Source organism: Physcomitrium patens, chromosome 13 (genome assembly GCF_059467195.1).
Source record: "Physcomitrium patens ecotype Gransden chromosome 13, ASM5946719v1, whole genome shotgun sequence".
Lineage (NCBI taxonomy): Eukaryota > Viridiplantae > Streptophyta > Bryopsida > Funariales > Funariaceae > Physcomitrium > Physcomitrium patens.
In genome coordinates, this window is record NC_143422.1 from 14,407,237 (window position 1) to 14,421,012 (window position 13,776).

Consider the following 13,776-nt stretch of genomic DNA (forward strand, 5'->3'; position numbering starts at 1 on the left):
CTAAGTAAAAATCATGTTTTTAATTTAAAGTTTTGTATTGAAAATATATAATCTTTTATATTTAATTAATTTTAGTAATTCAAAATTATTCTTTAAAAAATTTAGAAACTTAATTATTATTCATGTGCACTTGTTTTTCTATTACATAAAAAAAAATATGTAGAATTTTACATACTAATAGAAACTCACAATATTTTTTTTTAATAAAATTTGTTATATATAACATAATATTTTATTGTTTTTTTATATGATATAAGATGTATGTTACTATTAAGAGTGTTGACCAATATTTTTTAAAAAATTTAAAATATTATAATGTATAATTATGTTTTTTTTTTTTTTTTTTCCTTTTACTTTAAAAAGTTGATTTTTTGCACTAGTACTGTAGTTGATAACTTTCTACGATGAACACAAAATAATTAAGACAAGAAATATAGTATCAAATCCTATTGTAATGCATTATGTAAAATACTTACACATGTACTATGTGAGTATTATGTATGTACTTTAGTGAATTTATAAGAAGACTTTACAGGAAAAAAAAAAATTAATTGTTACAAAATTTGATAAATAATGTTTCCACAAATTATGTGTATATAAAAGATTGATAAACAAATATATATATATATATATATATATACATATACATACACACACACACACATATATAAATCCAATTAAAATGTGGTTTACAATTACTTTTATACTATGTTTATTGGTTCAATCAATGTGCAATATTTAAAAAATTGTTCAAGAAGAAAATTATGTATCTTTTGGGATTTTATCTGATTGTTCTCAAAGTGCTGTATTAAACTATGGAATAATATATTGTAGTTTCTAATACAATAATTTGGACACAATGATTATATTCAGTTATGCTAAACTAAATAATTAGTTTAAACATATATAAATATAAATATATATAAAAAAATATATATATATATATATATATATATATATATGAAAAAAGAAGTAAAAAATATATATTTTAAAAATATATATCCAAAATACAAAATTGAAAATAATACAATGTCACTTCTAAAAATAATAAAAAAAAGAAAATAGTTTCCACAGTCTGATTCTTCACACGTTAGCGAAAGCCAAATGCCACATATGATATATCCCTTTTCACACAACTAGTTAACGATGAGCGAACGTGGCGGTGGGAATGGGACCCCAGATCTGGTCCAAACTGGAACCCCGCTCCCGCCTCCGCCCAGGAAGGGGGGGAGGCAATCCCGGAGCGGGAGAAAGAAAAACGACGACGCCGAAGCCGAAGAAGAAGTAGAAACCCGAAGAAGAAACCCGAACAGGATCATCGTGGTTGGGTGGGTGGGTGCCTCCATCGCTATGGCGATACCGCCGTTGTGCTCCGGAACTATATTAGCTCGAGTTTCATAAAACCCACTCACGTGGGTTGCTCATTTTGTATCCGGATCTCTCACTTTTTTTTTTTAATTTTTAATTTTTATTTTTTATTACTCTCTTCTGTTCGTGCCTCGTCCGACCTCTGATTGCACGTCGAGGTTTTTTTTGAGTGCGTAGCGGGGATTTGACGACGGTATTGGGTTTCGAGGAATTTGGGGGGTCAACGATGGAGTTGAATTGGGTCGGGTCGGGTCGGGAAGGTTTCGTTGGTGGTGGGGTATGAAGGGGTGTTGATGAAGAGGAGGAGGAGGAGGAGGAGGGGGAGGAGGAGGAGGCTCCGATCAGGGTTCTTGTTGTGATGTGCTTGCTTCTCCGAGAAGGAGCAGGTGGTAAGTGCATTGTGTTGGTGGAGGAAGAACAGTCAGGGGAGCCGTGTGTTTGGAACCCAGGGCGGCTGTGTCGCGTCGGACGGGGATTGGTGCAGTGGAGCTTGAGGTTGACGCTGGGCTTTCTATTCTGGTTCCATGTGGGTGGGGGGCAATTGAAGACGCCGGATTGTGTCGGGTTTGATGCACATGGAAAGGTTGCAGGTTCTGGGTGTTATCGGAGGTTTCGGAACCGCAGGTTTTGGGTTTTTCGAGCAACACGGGTGGTTGACAGGTCTCTGCACGCAGGATGGCGACTGGTGGCGGTGGGGACGATGACCCCACTAATGCAAATGTGGTTGCTACAGCTGAGCATGATTCAGGCGTGGCGAAGGGCAAGAGAAATTTAAATGCCGCTGCCAGTTTTTTCATACCTTTGTCCAAAAAGGCGAAACTTGCCCCCGTAGCGGACCTTGTGGTAGAAGTTAATAAGAATGCAAGCGTTGCAGGGGAAGAGAAGGACGACGATTTTCAGGTGCTTCCTAGCATTCACTGGTCGCCGAGTCCATCAATTTGTTTGATTTGGTGATGCTTTTCCGTACTGTATGTGTTTACATTGAACTCAAATGAAACATAGCCTAATATTGAATTTTGAGGTAGAACTGTCCAGTAATGGCTAAAGCGATAGACAGATAGGTGTAGGAGAATGTTCCTCGATAAGGTTGCGTCCCAATCTGCCGTTAACTTTCAAACCTCAGGAGCTACACATTTCAGTATGAGTTTAATACCATTACTTCGAGGTGAAGCTCAGTATTTTAAAGTTTTTATTATTTTAGAGGAGGATTTCAGTTGGCGGGGCGTCTGGGTTCTATGTTATTTTTCAATTCAATGCGTTCGTCTGTGTTCAATTGGGCTGGGTTCCACTCGAGCTTGAATTATATGTTGGCTAATTTGCGTATTGCCAAATCTATTCAGGAGCCCTCGGTGACGTCGGTCCTGGCGACAATATTTGACAAGAAACCATCTCGTAAGAAGGCAAATGTACGAAAAGATCAGAAAAAGGAGGTAGAAAATGTACCTTCATTGCAAGATGTTCAGACGGGAGGATCCCAACTTCAGTGCCCCCCCGGTATATTCGTTAGGCCTATAACTTGCGCGCATTTCATTTTGAAACTCTGTTAATACTAGGATTGATTTTCTCTATTTTTCTACTGGTAACTTTCTTGTACTCGCTCAACATCTCATATTTTCTTGGCTTTCGGTTCAATTAATGTCATTTAATGTCCGTTGGCTCGTTCTCAGAACATAAACAGGAAGTGGGGCAATCACCCTCCAAAAAATCATCGAAGACATCCACAGCAAAGAAGAAACGTAAACCTCAGCAGAGTGTTCTGGATACTAAGCCATCTGTGGGAGTTCATGGTGCTGACCTTTTTCTGCAAGCAAGGCTTGCGGCAGAGGTAAGCCATCCAAGTCTGCTTACGAATACTGTCACTTTAGTAATTATTCATAAAATCTTACTGACATTGCGATATTCAACCCACTAGCGGATTATTTTCGTAATATGCTTTCAAGTAGGGGTAAACTGATGTGTGATGACACATCAGCTTGTGGTGTCACTCTCCCTTAAACGTCGTATCATCGTGTTTTCTGTAGGAAAATACGAGGTTAAGTGCAGGCAAGGCAACACATCCTTTCTTTGCTCGTCCAAAGTCGGGTGGTGCACGGTCTTTGGGTACAGACGAGGCAATACATGCCACTAAAGGTCGGAGTCTTAATTCAGCTTCAGACTGTGCCGAGGTACGAATCCTGAATCTGCTGGGTATTTCTTTGTTCAGAACATGTCATTCTGTACTTACGTTGTGTTGGACTGCAAAGAAGCTATGTGCTGGTTCATTCTTGACGGATTTTGCTCAGATTATACGAGTTGTTTCATTGCTTAATCAGTTCTGTGTCTAATATCCACTGACAAGCCATCACCAATTTGGATCCTCAATAACAATTTCCACAAGTATGTTTCTCTTTTAGTTGAGTTCTGTATGTTATGCAAGCACGAAGGTTTTTGGTGAATGATGTACATGTCAAATTGCCAACGTGTGACGCCACTACATGTTTACTAATTTAAATAAAATTCCGATTAGCTGACCAGAACTGGAAGCAAGTAAATCAAAACCTTATTTTTATTTGATCAACTTCAGCCATCATCGTCTGTCTGCAGAAACCTCGTCGAATGAGCCCCCTTAAACCCCCTCACCCCTTTTTTGCTCGACAAAATTTGGGGGGTGCAAAAGCCATGACAGTTGATGAGCCTCTGCATAGCTTGGAAAGCGACAGTCTGCCTCCTTCTGCGCCCTTTCATATAACACAAAATATGGCGGTATGTTGTTAGATCGATGGACTCATGCTTTCATTTATGCTACGCTTGTGAAGCTGCTAGCGATGGTTGCTCGCATCAATCTCAGTTAGGAATCAGTTGGATTTGTAAGGTCTACCTGCACAAGAGGTGTTCGTTTACATTGGACTGTTGTGGGATGAGGATTTTAAGGAGGATGAGACAAAGCCGGTATGGAATTCAAACTGGACGTGGCGTGATATGCCTGCTAAAGCAGATCAGAAAATTGAGGGGGTCTATTCGTTCTTAGCCTCCCAGCCTTCATATTCATGGACTTGGCCGTCTTCAGAGAAGCGGAAAATGCAACCCCTTTCAAGAGTTGATGCTTTTAGGCGTGTTATCGACTACTTGACGGTACATGTCACACCAGCTCTTAGAAGATCTTTTTCACTATCCAAGGATGGAAATTGTAGACCACCTTCTCGTCTTCTTAGGATCTTGGGTCAAGATGTTTATATAATTGATCGAGGTCTTGTGCCAAGATATTAAGTGGATCATCATGAGTCGGCGTAGGCCATTCTAAGCTTCTAGGCGAACAATCTAATGCGAGCTGAATGAGACCTAAATTAAAAGGATTTCTGAAATTAACTCATTTTCAGGAATTGGCATACTTCAGTTCAAGAGGTTTTAGATAGCTAGAACTTGTGCTGAACAGGCTGGTACCCTGCTGTGACAGGGTAAAGATGCAGGTACACAGTTCTTGCTTGGTGAGGAGGTGGAATCTGTCGCTGCTGAAACCCATAAGCTGGTGCAAATGTGAGTTTCGTCGTAGCTTCCTTCTCATGTTTTCCTCAAACTCCGTTGTGCTAATATCCTGAACCGCTTCTGTTTACGCCACAGTTTTTGTTGAGGTCCTCTTCGCAGCTCATGTTAGAACTTTGCATCTAACATCAACTTTCCTAGTTCTTTCTGTGGACTTGATATTTGGGATTCCTTTTTGTTTTCGAGACTTAAGTGGATGAAACACTTGATTTTTTACAGGTTTTCCTCGTATTACTATCCCTATGTGCATAAAGACTTCCTTGAGCCAAATTCAGCACTACAAACTTCGACAGAGCGTCAATTGAAAGATGTTAATAGCAGTCGGAACGCATTGTGGACTGATCAATATCAGCCTCAAACATGTCAAGAGGTCATTAGTTTTTTGCCGCTATGTCAGTGTTTTGATTCCAATAACATCTAATTGATGAATCCTTCATATTGACAAGTTCTTTCCTGCTGCAGAATTTGTTTCTCTGTTGCAAGATGCAAGTAGTTCAACGGCTTCTCAGTTGGTCATTGAGTCTTCTAAGCATTTTACTATGTGGTTTGTAGGTTTGTGGAAATAAAGAGTGTGTTAAAACTCTAAGCTCCTGGCTTCAGAGCTGGGGAGAAAAGATTCTTCAACAAAAGGGTTCAGTGAAAAATAAAGAAGAAGAAGAAGGCAGCTTCATTGATGATGACAGTGATTTTGAAGACTCGCCTTCCGAAATCGATGACAATGACGATTTATATAATTGTCTCCTTGTCACGGGACCTGTTGGGGTAAGCTCATTCAAAGTTAATTTGTTCATTTAATTGCGAAAGTTGAGGGTTTTAAACTTTATTTTATTTTATTATGATCTGTTTAATCTGCATTACATTTTGTACCAGCGAGTCTCAAGTCCTTTTATTTCAGTGCATGTAAGGAGTCAGTTGGCCAGAGTAATCTTCAACGTTTACGGTTCTGCCATTCTCAACTTTTTCTACACAATCTTGTAACTCTCAGTCAGATGTATCTGACGGGGTGGATTGATACCTGTGATTGGTGTGGGTATTCAGTGTGGCAAATCTGCAGCAATTTATGCATGTGCCATGGAACACGGCTTTACAGTAATTGAGGTGTGTACTCAAAGTTGATTTTGGTGTCAGTTGCATAGACCACCACTTAGTTTCAAATAGCTTAATTAGTACACTGAATTCGGAGGTGTTAATGTTATGCTGATGTCACGGGTCAGGTGCATTCCATCGACAACGTCGTTACAGAAGTCGGTATTGTTTGTTTCTTGAAATTGCATTAGTTACAGTGGTGGGCATGTGTATGGGCAATTCTCCAGCATGGTGATACTCTGTGAACTGGATACGCTATTTTCATTCAGAATATATTTTAGTGAGCAGTTGAACTTCAAGGAATCTATTAATCCTTTTTTTTTTCTGGCTATTGCAGGTCAATGCTTCGGAATGTCGAAGTGGAGCATTAATAAAGCACAAATTCAGCCAGGCTATGGGATCTCATGGTCTAAGCAAGAGGTTTGCGAGATGTATACCCTGCTCAATATTGGTCACATATTCTTGGTTCTATACAATCTTTTGTGCTTCCTCAAGCATTTCTTTTTAGAATATTGTAGTAAGCGTACACTATACCAACGCATTCGTTCTTATTTTGAAGGCAATTATCTGCTGCAATGGACGCTTCTGATGAGCAGCTAGATGCATATCAAATGTTGAAACAAGGAGAGGGTTGTCGAAAGAGTATTTCTTTTTGCGGAGAACCTGAAAATCAGGTACCGCAATCACAGAGTGCCTATCGAAGCAATCTGCCTCCTCCTTCGTTGCGAGGATTAAGAGTCATTCTTTTCGAAGACGTGGACATAGTGTTTGAGGAAGACTCTGGATTCATGAACGCACTGACGCAGCTGTCTAAAACCTCCAAGTGCCCTATCATATTTAGCAGCAACAGTAATACTCCGATTCTGGAACACTTATCCACTATCCTTTCTTCTAATCTTTTCCGTCTAAAGTCCTCAAGACTTACATCTGTTGATTTGGAAACTTTGCTCACGTGCCTATGGTCCGGTCAAATACTCACATCTGAAGCTTGTGATCAGGTCAAAAGCCAGCACTGCCACAGGTTAGGGGGCTGCAAGTCATCAGATTTGAGCAACCATCAACGGCTGAATTAGTTGCACACGCATGCATGGTGAGAGGATTTTACCATTCTTGTTGGATTGACTGAGAAGTTTTGATGTGACACGAGTATTAAAGTATGTTCTGTTCGCGAGCGCAGGTTTGTATGGCGGAGGGAGTGTCGTGCAGCCCGGATATAGTCGAGCACATTGTGAAGACAAGCGATCATGACCTCCGCAAGCTCCTGATGCTTCTCCAATTCTGGACTCAGGGATCTCCTTCTGACTCCAAATACTGGAAAGATATTAGTGCTGTCGAGGGTTCATTGTCTGCGCAAACCAATAAGCAAAACCCAAATCTGGTTAATTGCTTGTTGCAGTTGGATGGTTGTCCTCGAGTTCCTGCCACGAGAATACACACGGCTGACAGGCTCCTTATTGATGAGGAACTTAATAACATTAAGCCCAAGAATAATTCGGAAATGGTTGGCATTTGTCAAGAACCTGACCCAAGGAATATCCGTGAAGGAATGTGTTTGGATTCCGACCGGCTCTTTGCTTATGATTGTCAACATCGTATACTCCCTCTACTCTTTCCTTGTACGGTATCGTGCCAGCTGACAACTATGGTTTCTAAACGTCTTGAAGATGCAAATCAGAAAGTCAGGGAAATGGTGGACTTCGAAGTCAATGTGTGGTCTCGCCATAGATTTGACGAGTTGAAGTCCATAGCGGACGCTCACTCCAGGGCTCGAAAGGCGTTGCAGAAACTTCAAGCTGCTGCCCGAAAAGATGAAAATGGAAAGTCATGCATCAAGCCTTCGAATGGTTTCTCCTTTATGAAGCTGATGCAGGGTTCATACGACAGCCCTGATGCCCAGACTGCTAGTAATGAATGCACCAAAGACACTTTGTGCCTACTGCAAGAACATCACCGCAGTAGTTCTGAGGAGCGGGAAGACGATTTGACACCCGCATGCTTGTCACATGATCAGGACAGGCCTGCGATGCATCCAGCTCGTGCGATCAGAAACTACGCTGGTTTTCAGTATGATGAACATCCGAAGCTACTACCCCCTTTAGATTCTGATACGCTGTGTACTGGAAGCCTGCCAGACGTTGAAGGATTACTTCGTGGACACGAGTGTATTCCTGGATTACACTTTAGTGTGACTCATCCAATCATGGCTGATTTGGGCGCTGATTCTGTCCAGCAAAGTGTAAATGTATCGGATGCCACAGCCTCTCAGTCTACTAATTTCGCCGTTCAGAGCATTGTTCCTTCAGGACTTCAAGAAGTCTCTGTGAACAGGCCAGTGGAAGAGAGTAAACCGGATTTAACAACAATTCCAATTGATAACCTTACAATTCATCATGATGTGGAAACTTCGACTTGTGCGGGTGAACATTCACATATCCCAGACCTACCCCTTGAGTGTAAAATTCTTAATTTAACAAGTGCCGTGATGGAGTATACATGGTCAGAATTAAGAAGTCTGCCGTTGAAAAAGCATTTCACTTTAGACATGGACAATGGTGCCAGTATTTTGTTGGACGACATTCTGGATGATCTCTCGTCATGTGATTTTCTTTCTAGCCGAACTACATCAGCATTTAAGGTATTTTCGTCTCTCTCTACCGATGAGTTATTTCTTGTAGACTTTTTAAAATAAGAGATGTACTATCTATTATTTCCTTTTCTTTTAAGGACTAAATAAAGTTGTCGCACTAAATCTCATATTGCACTTTAGGTTGTTGCTGTCGTCTCATATGTCACCTTACAACTCTGCTGCTTCGATATTTCCTTTTCTTCCTTGAGAGACGTGTCATTTACAAAGCGTGATCATGGACATGATGTGTTTTTAGAGGGTTTGTCGAGAGTCTTTCTAGTTTGCACAGAATTGATTAGATTGGAATCGTGTCTATTTTTTATTTTTTTTTATTGTGTTTGATACTTAGGGTCTGGTTTTGTGGCGCAGCATGTTGAGGTGTCTGTAGAGCAGCAAAGACCAGGGAACGATGCTTATAGGGGAGATAGCAGCGGTGATAGTTGTACAGAATCAGCTGCGGTGCTTGCACAGCTGCGGCTTAATCAAGCTTTGAACAAACTCTTACCTTCAAACGGTCCTTCTGCTGGAACTTGGGAAGTGAGACCATCTTTTTCTCAGCAAGAGATTGTTAGGTACCTCTAAATTCTCTACCTTCTACTACGATATGTCTTCTCTGACAGTTTATTCCGCTATTGGATTAAATTTATTGCTTTCATTCTGTGCTTGTACTGATCGATCTTTGATTCGTCACAAATGTCAGTGGCTATGATGTTAGAGTGAAAATGAATGTAAACAGTTAACGATTGCACTGACGGTTTTATCTATATCATAGGGAGGAGAAGCGACTCGGTCATGACGAGTGTGTAAATCAACTTCTGCCCCAGCGGTGTAGGAGCTTGGGAAGATTGGCCAGGCTGGATTACATTTCGTTTTATCCTCAGTTGACCCCCTCTACAGCTGGACCTGAAGTTAGAATGGAACGCGCATTGAGACATCGCAAGCTTACATGATTTTATGATTTTTTTTTATCATCCTTCAAGATTTTACATATTCTACTTGGTGTAATCTTCCAATCTCATTTAAGGACTGCACTCTGCAGTGAACATTTGCGAACACGTTGCTACGGAATCATGCAGATAACCAAGGAGAAAGAGGTCACTGAAGTGACTGTTGCGACTTGTATCATTTTTCTGCTTTGATGTCGATTTTTGGATTTTTGGTTTTTGTTTTTGGGTTTGAGTGTTCTTAAAAATACATGTGGAATTTTTGTCTTGTATTGGGATGATCAAGAATAGCTCTTGTTCCTCAATTATTCCAGTTCGTACTTATGGATTGAACACATTCTATGTGAGAATGATTTAAATGATTAGCCGAAGATTTCCCTAGAGATTTTTAGTGTAGTGTGTGGGCTTGGAAGCATCGATGGGGCCCAAGGAGACGCAAGGTTTATGGAACTGAGCCAGTTCCTAAACGTCATGTGAGAACTGTGTTGTCAACATAGAAATATTTGATTGGCATTCCAATTCGGTCAGATACTCCACGTGGTCCTGTCCTTGTTGAGGAATAGAAAACCTGATTTGTCGGTGCCTCTCCACTCTCCGGCACGACCATGTTTTTCTGACCTACATTTGTTGGCTTTGTTGGCTCATCATCAGCATAGAAGAGAGGGGGGTCAGGATTCCGGAAAGGAGACATTCCTCATGTACAAAGGTAACCACCTACGTCAAGACAAGTGTACAGTGTGCTTCGTGTGTTTCCACTCACAGCTGCACATTCATGAATAAAAACAATACTGTGTACATGCATATGTACATTTATGTAGGAGTTGATTGGAGGAAAGCATTTAATATCTATAAAAAAAAAAAAAAAAAAAAAAACCCTCCAATTCAGTGCTTGCGTGCACGGTTTGGTTTTGGGTTCCAGATAACTTGGTGTTCAAGCGTCTAAAAAGCAAGCAGAGTAGGGGACACGAGAAAAAGGCCGTCCTTGTAGTTCACAAAAGTTTTGGAATTTTTGCTTGACCATCCTTGAGTGTATCATATATCCTACAATTTTTCTTGTATTAAAAGATTTTTCTGCACCAGCTTACGTTGTGGTGTCTGTAGTGGACTGTCTCAGAGGGTCTCAATAGCATAGTGCCAGACCTGGTGATAGTATTAAGGTGCTTCATGGCATATCACTCTGTACAGCAAATCTGAAAGCAGTTAGAAGATGTCAATCTTGGAATTTGTAACCTTCGGATCATGTGTTTAATAGTGGCATATTCCTCAGGACCCCAAACCTAGAACATATGCTTTTTCAGTCCCACAGTGGGAGAGTTTGTGAGTGCACTCCAAGCTGAGGATCTCTTTATTTTGCATGATTTGTTGCTGTTTTCCAAGTTCTTGGATATAAATTTTGACTGGAATTAATTCTGGTGGAAGTAAACCAATGCATGAGAATAATAAGAAAAAAAAAAGAAGTGTAACAGCCTGTCTGATATGCTTTGCCCATACTACTTTTAGGTGCTTGTGTAGGGAACCTGCAAAAGCACTTTTTGTCTGTTTCAATGTATATGTTCTCTTGAGTTGAAGTTGAACCATACCATACAAGTTGAATCAAGAGTATATTTCTCAAAGCAGAAGGTTCAAATTTTTTACACAAAATAAAACTATACATACATATATATATATATATATATATACATACATACCATATGCTTCCAGTAAATCAACAGTGTTCTAAGGTAGAAAGCATTATGGTCTTTTACAGTGTATTGTCTCCCCTCACCAGTAGCCCCTTTAATTGTTCTCCAAATCATTTCACATGTCAACAACCTTGCAGCTTCAAGTGCAATTTTTTGGTGTATGTATGTTTGTAAAAATTAAAAATAATCTTTTGAGGTGAATAGAATTGAAATACTACTTCAAAATACTAACCAGAAAGCTGCCTTTACTCCATCAATATTTTTGTCATAGTTTTGGGGGACACAACACATGTGGGCTGCTGTTTCTAAATGGCAGAATTTGATTGATCAATATGAGTTATTTCAATAATACCAATGTTTAGAATTAATTAATCTTTCCACATATACTACATGTGTTGCCTATTTTGATGATATATTTTTTGGGCTAGTAATGAAGTGCTTTGGAATATTATATGAGGTGCTCTTTCATCTCCAGAATGGATTATTGTCCACAAGTTGGTGAAGAGAAGTATTTTAAATGCATAGATATTAGAAAAAAAACTAAATTTCTGTGAATAAGCAATTGGTGACGATTTATATATGTCTTGTACATATATTATATGTTACATGGTATTATGCATGATACACATTGGTGCAATAATTGCCTATCTTGGTGATTGTTATTTTGTGCTTATTCTAAAGTGCTTTAGAATATTAAATAAAGCACTCTTATATCTCAATAATATTTTAGTATCCACAAGTTGATAATTATATATTTTAGTATCCACAAGTTACATATATATATATATATATATATATATATATAACCAAATCAAACCAAAATTTTGATATTAAGCAATTGAAAGGGTTTTATGAGCATATTTTTGGTTTTGAAATTTTGCATTTCAATTAAGGTGGTGGGTCTTATAGTAAACACACTAACTAGTTGTTTATTCCACCAAAGAGTATCTCCATCAAATCATGTCAAAAGGTCATATTTTAGATTAAGGAATAGCATGGCTAGAAACCATCCTATACCAATGATCTGCCAATGATAAATTTGGCATGCAGTGTGTTGGGTCTTTGCCTTGGCTCACATATTTGAAGTTCTTAGTGGATTGTATATTTTAAAAGCTCGCAATTTGGATTGAATATTTTAAAAGATATTTGAAGTACTCAGTGGGCCACTACAATCCAACATCTAAAATTGTATATTTTAAAAGCTTAGTTGAATGTTGACTTGAATTTCTAGATACAATTGTAGAAAATGCCAAGTTGTATACAATAGAGAAATTAGGTGGTCAGTGGTACGTTGGATGCTTCATCAAAGTCCACTTTTAGTGTAGCCAATAGAATTGGTGACATTACAAACTCAGATCTTGGTAAATTTAATTATCCTTAATTTTTGGAACAATCTTTGATGTGCTTAATTGGCATGCTAAAGATGGATATGATCTTAGTGCTTACCATTTAATTTATTTGTTGACAATTTTTTTTTCTTCTTTCTCCCTATTATATTCCTTCAATCTTTTAATTTTTCTTTTATTCCTCTCATTCTCCTTCTACTTTATTAATTTGTCTTATTTTGTCATTTTTGTCCAACATTTAAGGGAAGACAAGTTCTGCATGAAACATGCTCACAAAGAATCTACACCAAAAGAAGGGGATCTCATCTTAGTTCATGGCAGGTGCCTTCTTTTCACTTAGATCTGGTCCCCATGTGCAAAAGCAACCTGTATTACGAGTATTTTTATTTACTTATTTATTTATTTAATAGGTGAGTTGAATGAGGGAATCCTGTGGTCCATACATGCTTTGTGTGTTTGATGGATTGATAGGTGGTTGGGTGGGTGGGATAGGTTGGTATTTGTGATACACATCAAAAATTGTTGCTAGAATTCTTTGGTCTTCAAGAGGTTGGCAGGATCATCATCATGCAGTGGTGGTGACACACAATTGCTCTTTCTCACATTCTGCTGTCTGATTCCATTCCATAACATAACCCGGTAAATCATTTGCATAACCATGAAACCTGTGATACCAAAACAAATAATCAAATAAGTAAATAAATCTACATGGAGGTAGAAGTGGTATAAATACAAATATAAATAATTGAAGGTAGGAAGATCGTAAACTTGTTAAACTCATCCAATTGAGAGGATAACTTGTATTGCAACAAGGCAGTTGTGGTATGGGTGCTGTTTTGACTTTAAAGAAAAACAATGCTCCAGAAGGTCCCCACAGAAGTTCACCACACCAATGATCCAAAACATGGATATCTAAAAGACCCTCGTGTACGACAGTCACGTCTCATGAGAACAAGGACACCCGCGGGGACTCCACTAAATGGGTCATCAGAAGGTGATGGAATTGGATTGGTTATTGGGTGGATGATGTGGCTCATTTCTCAATGTGGTTTCAGACGTTTGACTACACATTGCATGCACAGCCTTGCTGGAAAAAACTGAATAAATATTCACATAATGTTTTCCAGAGATAAAAATTTGTGAAGCTATTGACAAGCATTTCAATGGGGTCAAACATCAAGATCATGGTCATTTGGAAGGATCAG

At 39.0% G+C, this 13,776-nt stretch overlaps 1 protein-coding gene across 1 annotated transcript; it reads left to right on the plus strand.

Moving 5' to 3' along the window:
* Positions 1–1,293: 1,293 nt before the first annotated feature.
* On the plus strand, positions 1,294–9,763 carry LOC112290470 (uncharacterized). The gene is made up of 16 exons (XM_090255404.1): positions 1,294–2,268; positions 2,709–2,862; positions 3,036–3,193; positions 3,390–3,533; positions 3,952–4,110; positions 4,279–4,479; positions 4,802–4,881; positions 5,107–5,257; positions 5,440–5,649; positions 5,926–5,985; positions 6,311–6,393; positions 6,533–6,822; positions 6,972–7,063; positions 7,151–8,608; positions 8,969–9,171; positions 9,372–9,763. Exons 1-16 carry the CDS (start codon positions 2,044–2,046, stop codon positions 9,547–9,549), a joined length of 3,846 nt encoding a protein of 1,281 aa, XP_090111530.1. The 5' UTR covers positions 1,294–2,043; the 3' UTR covers positions 9,550–9,763.
* The last annotated feature ends 4,013 nt before the right edge of the window (positions 9,764–13,776 follow it).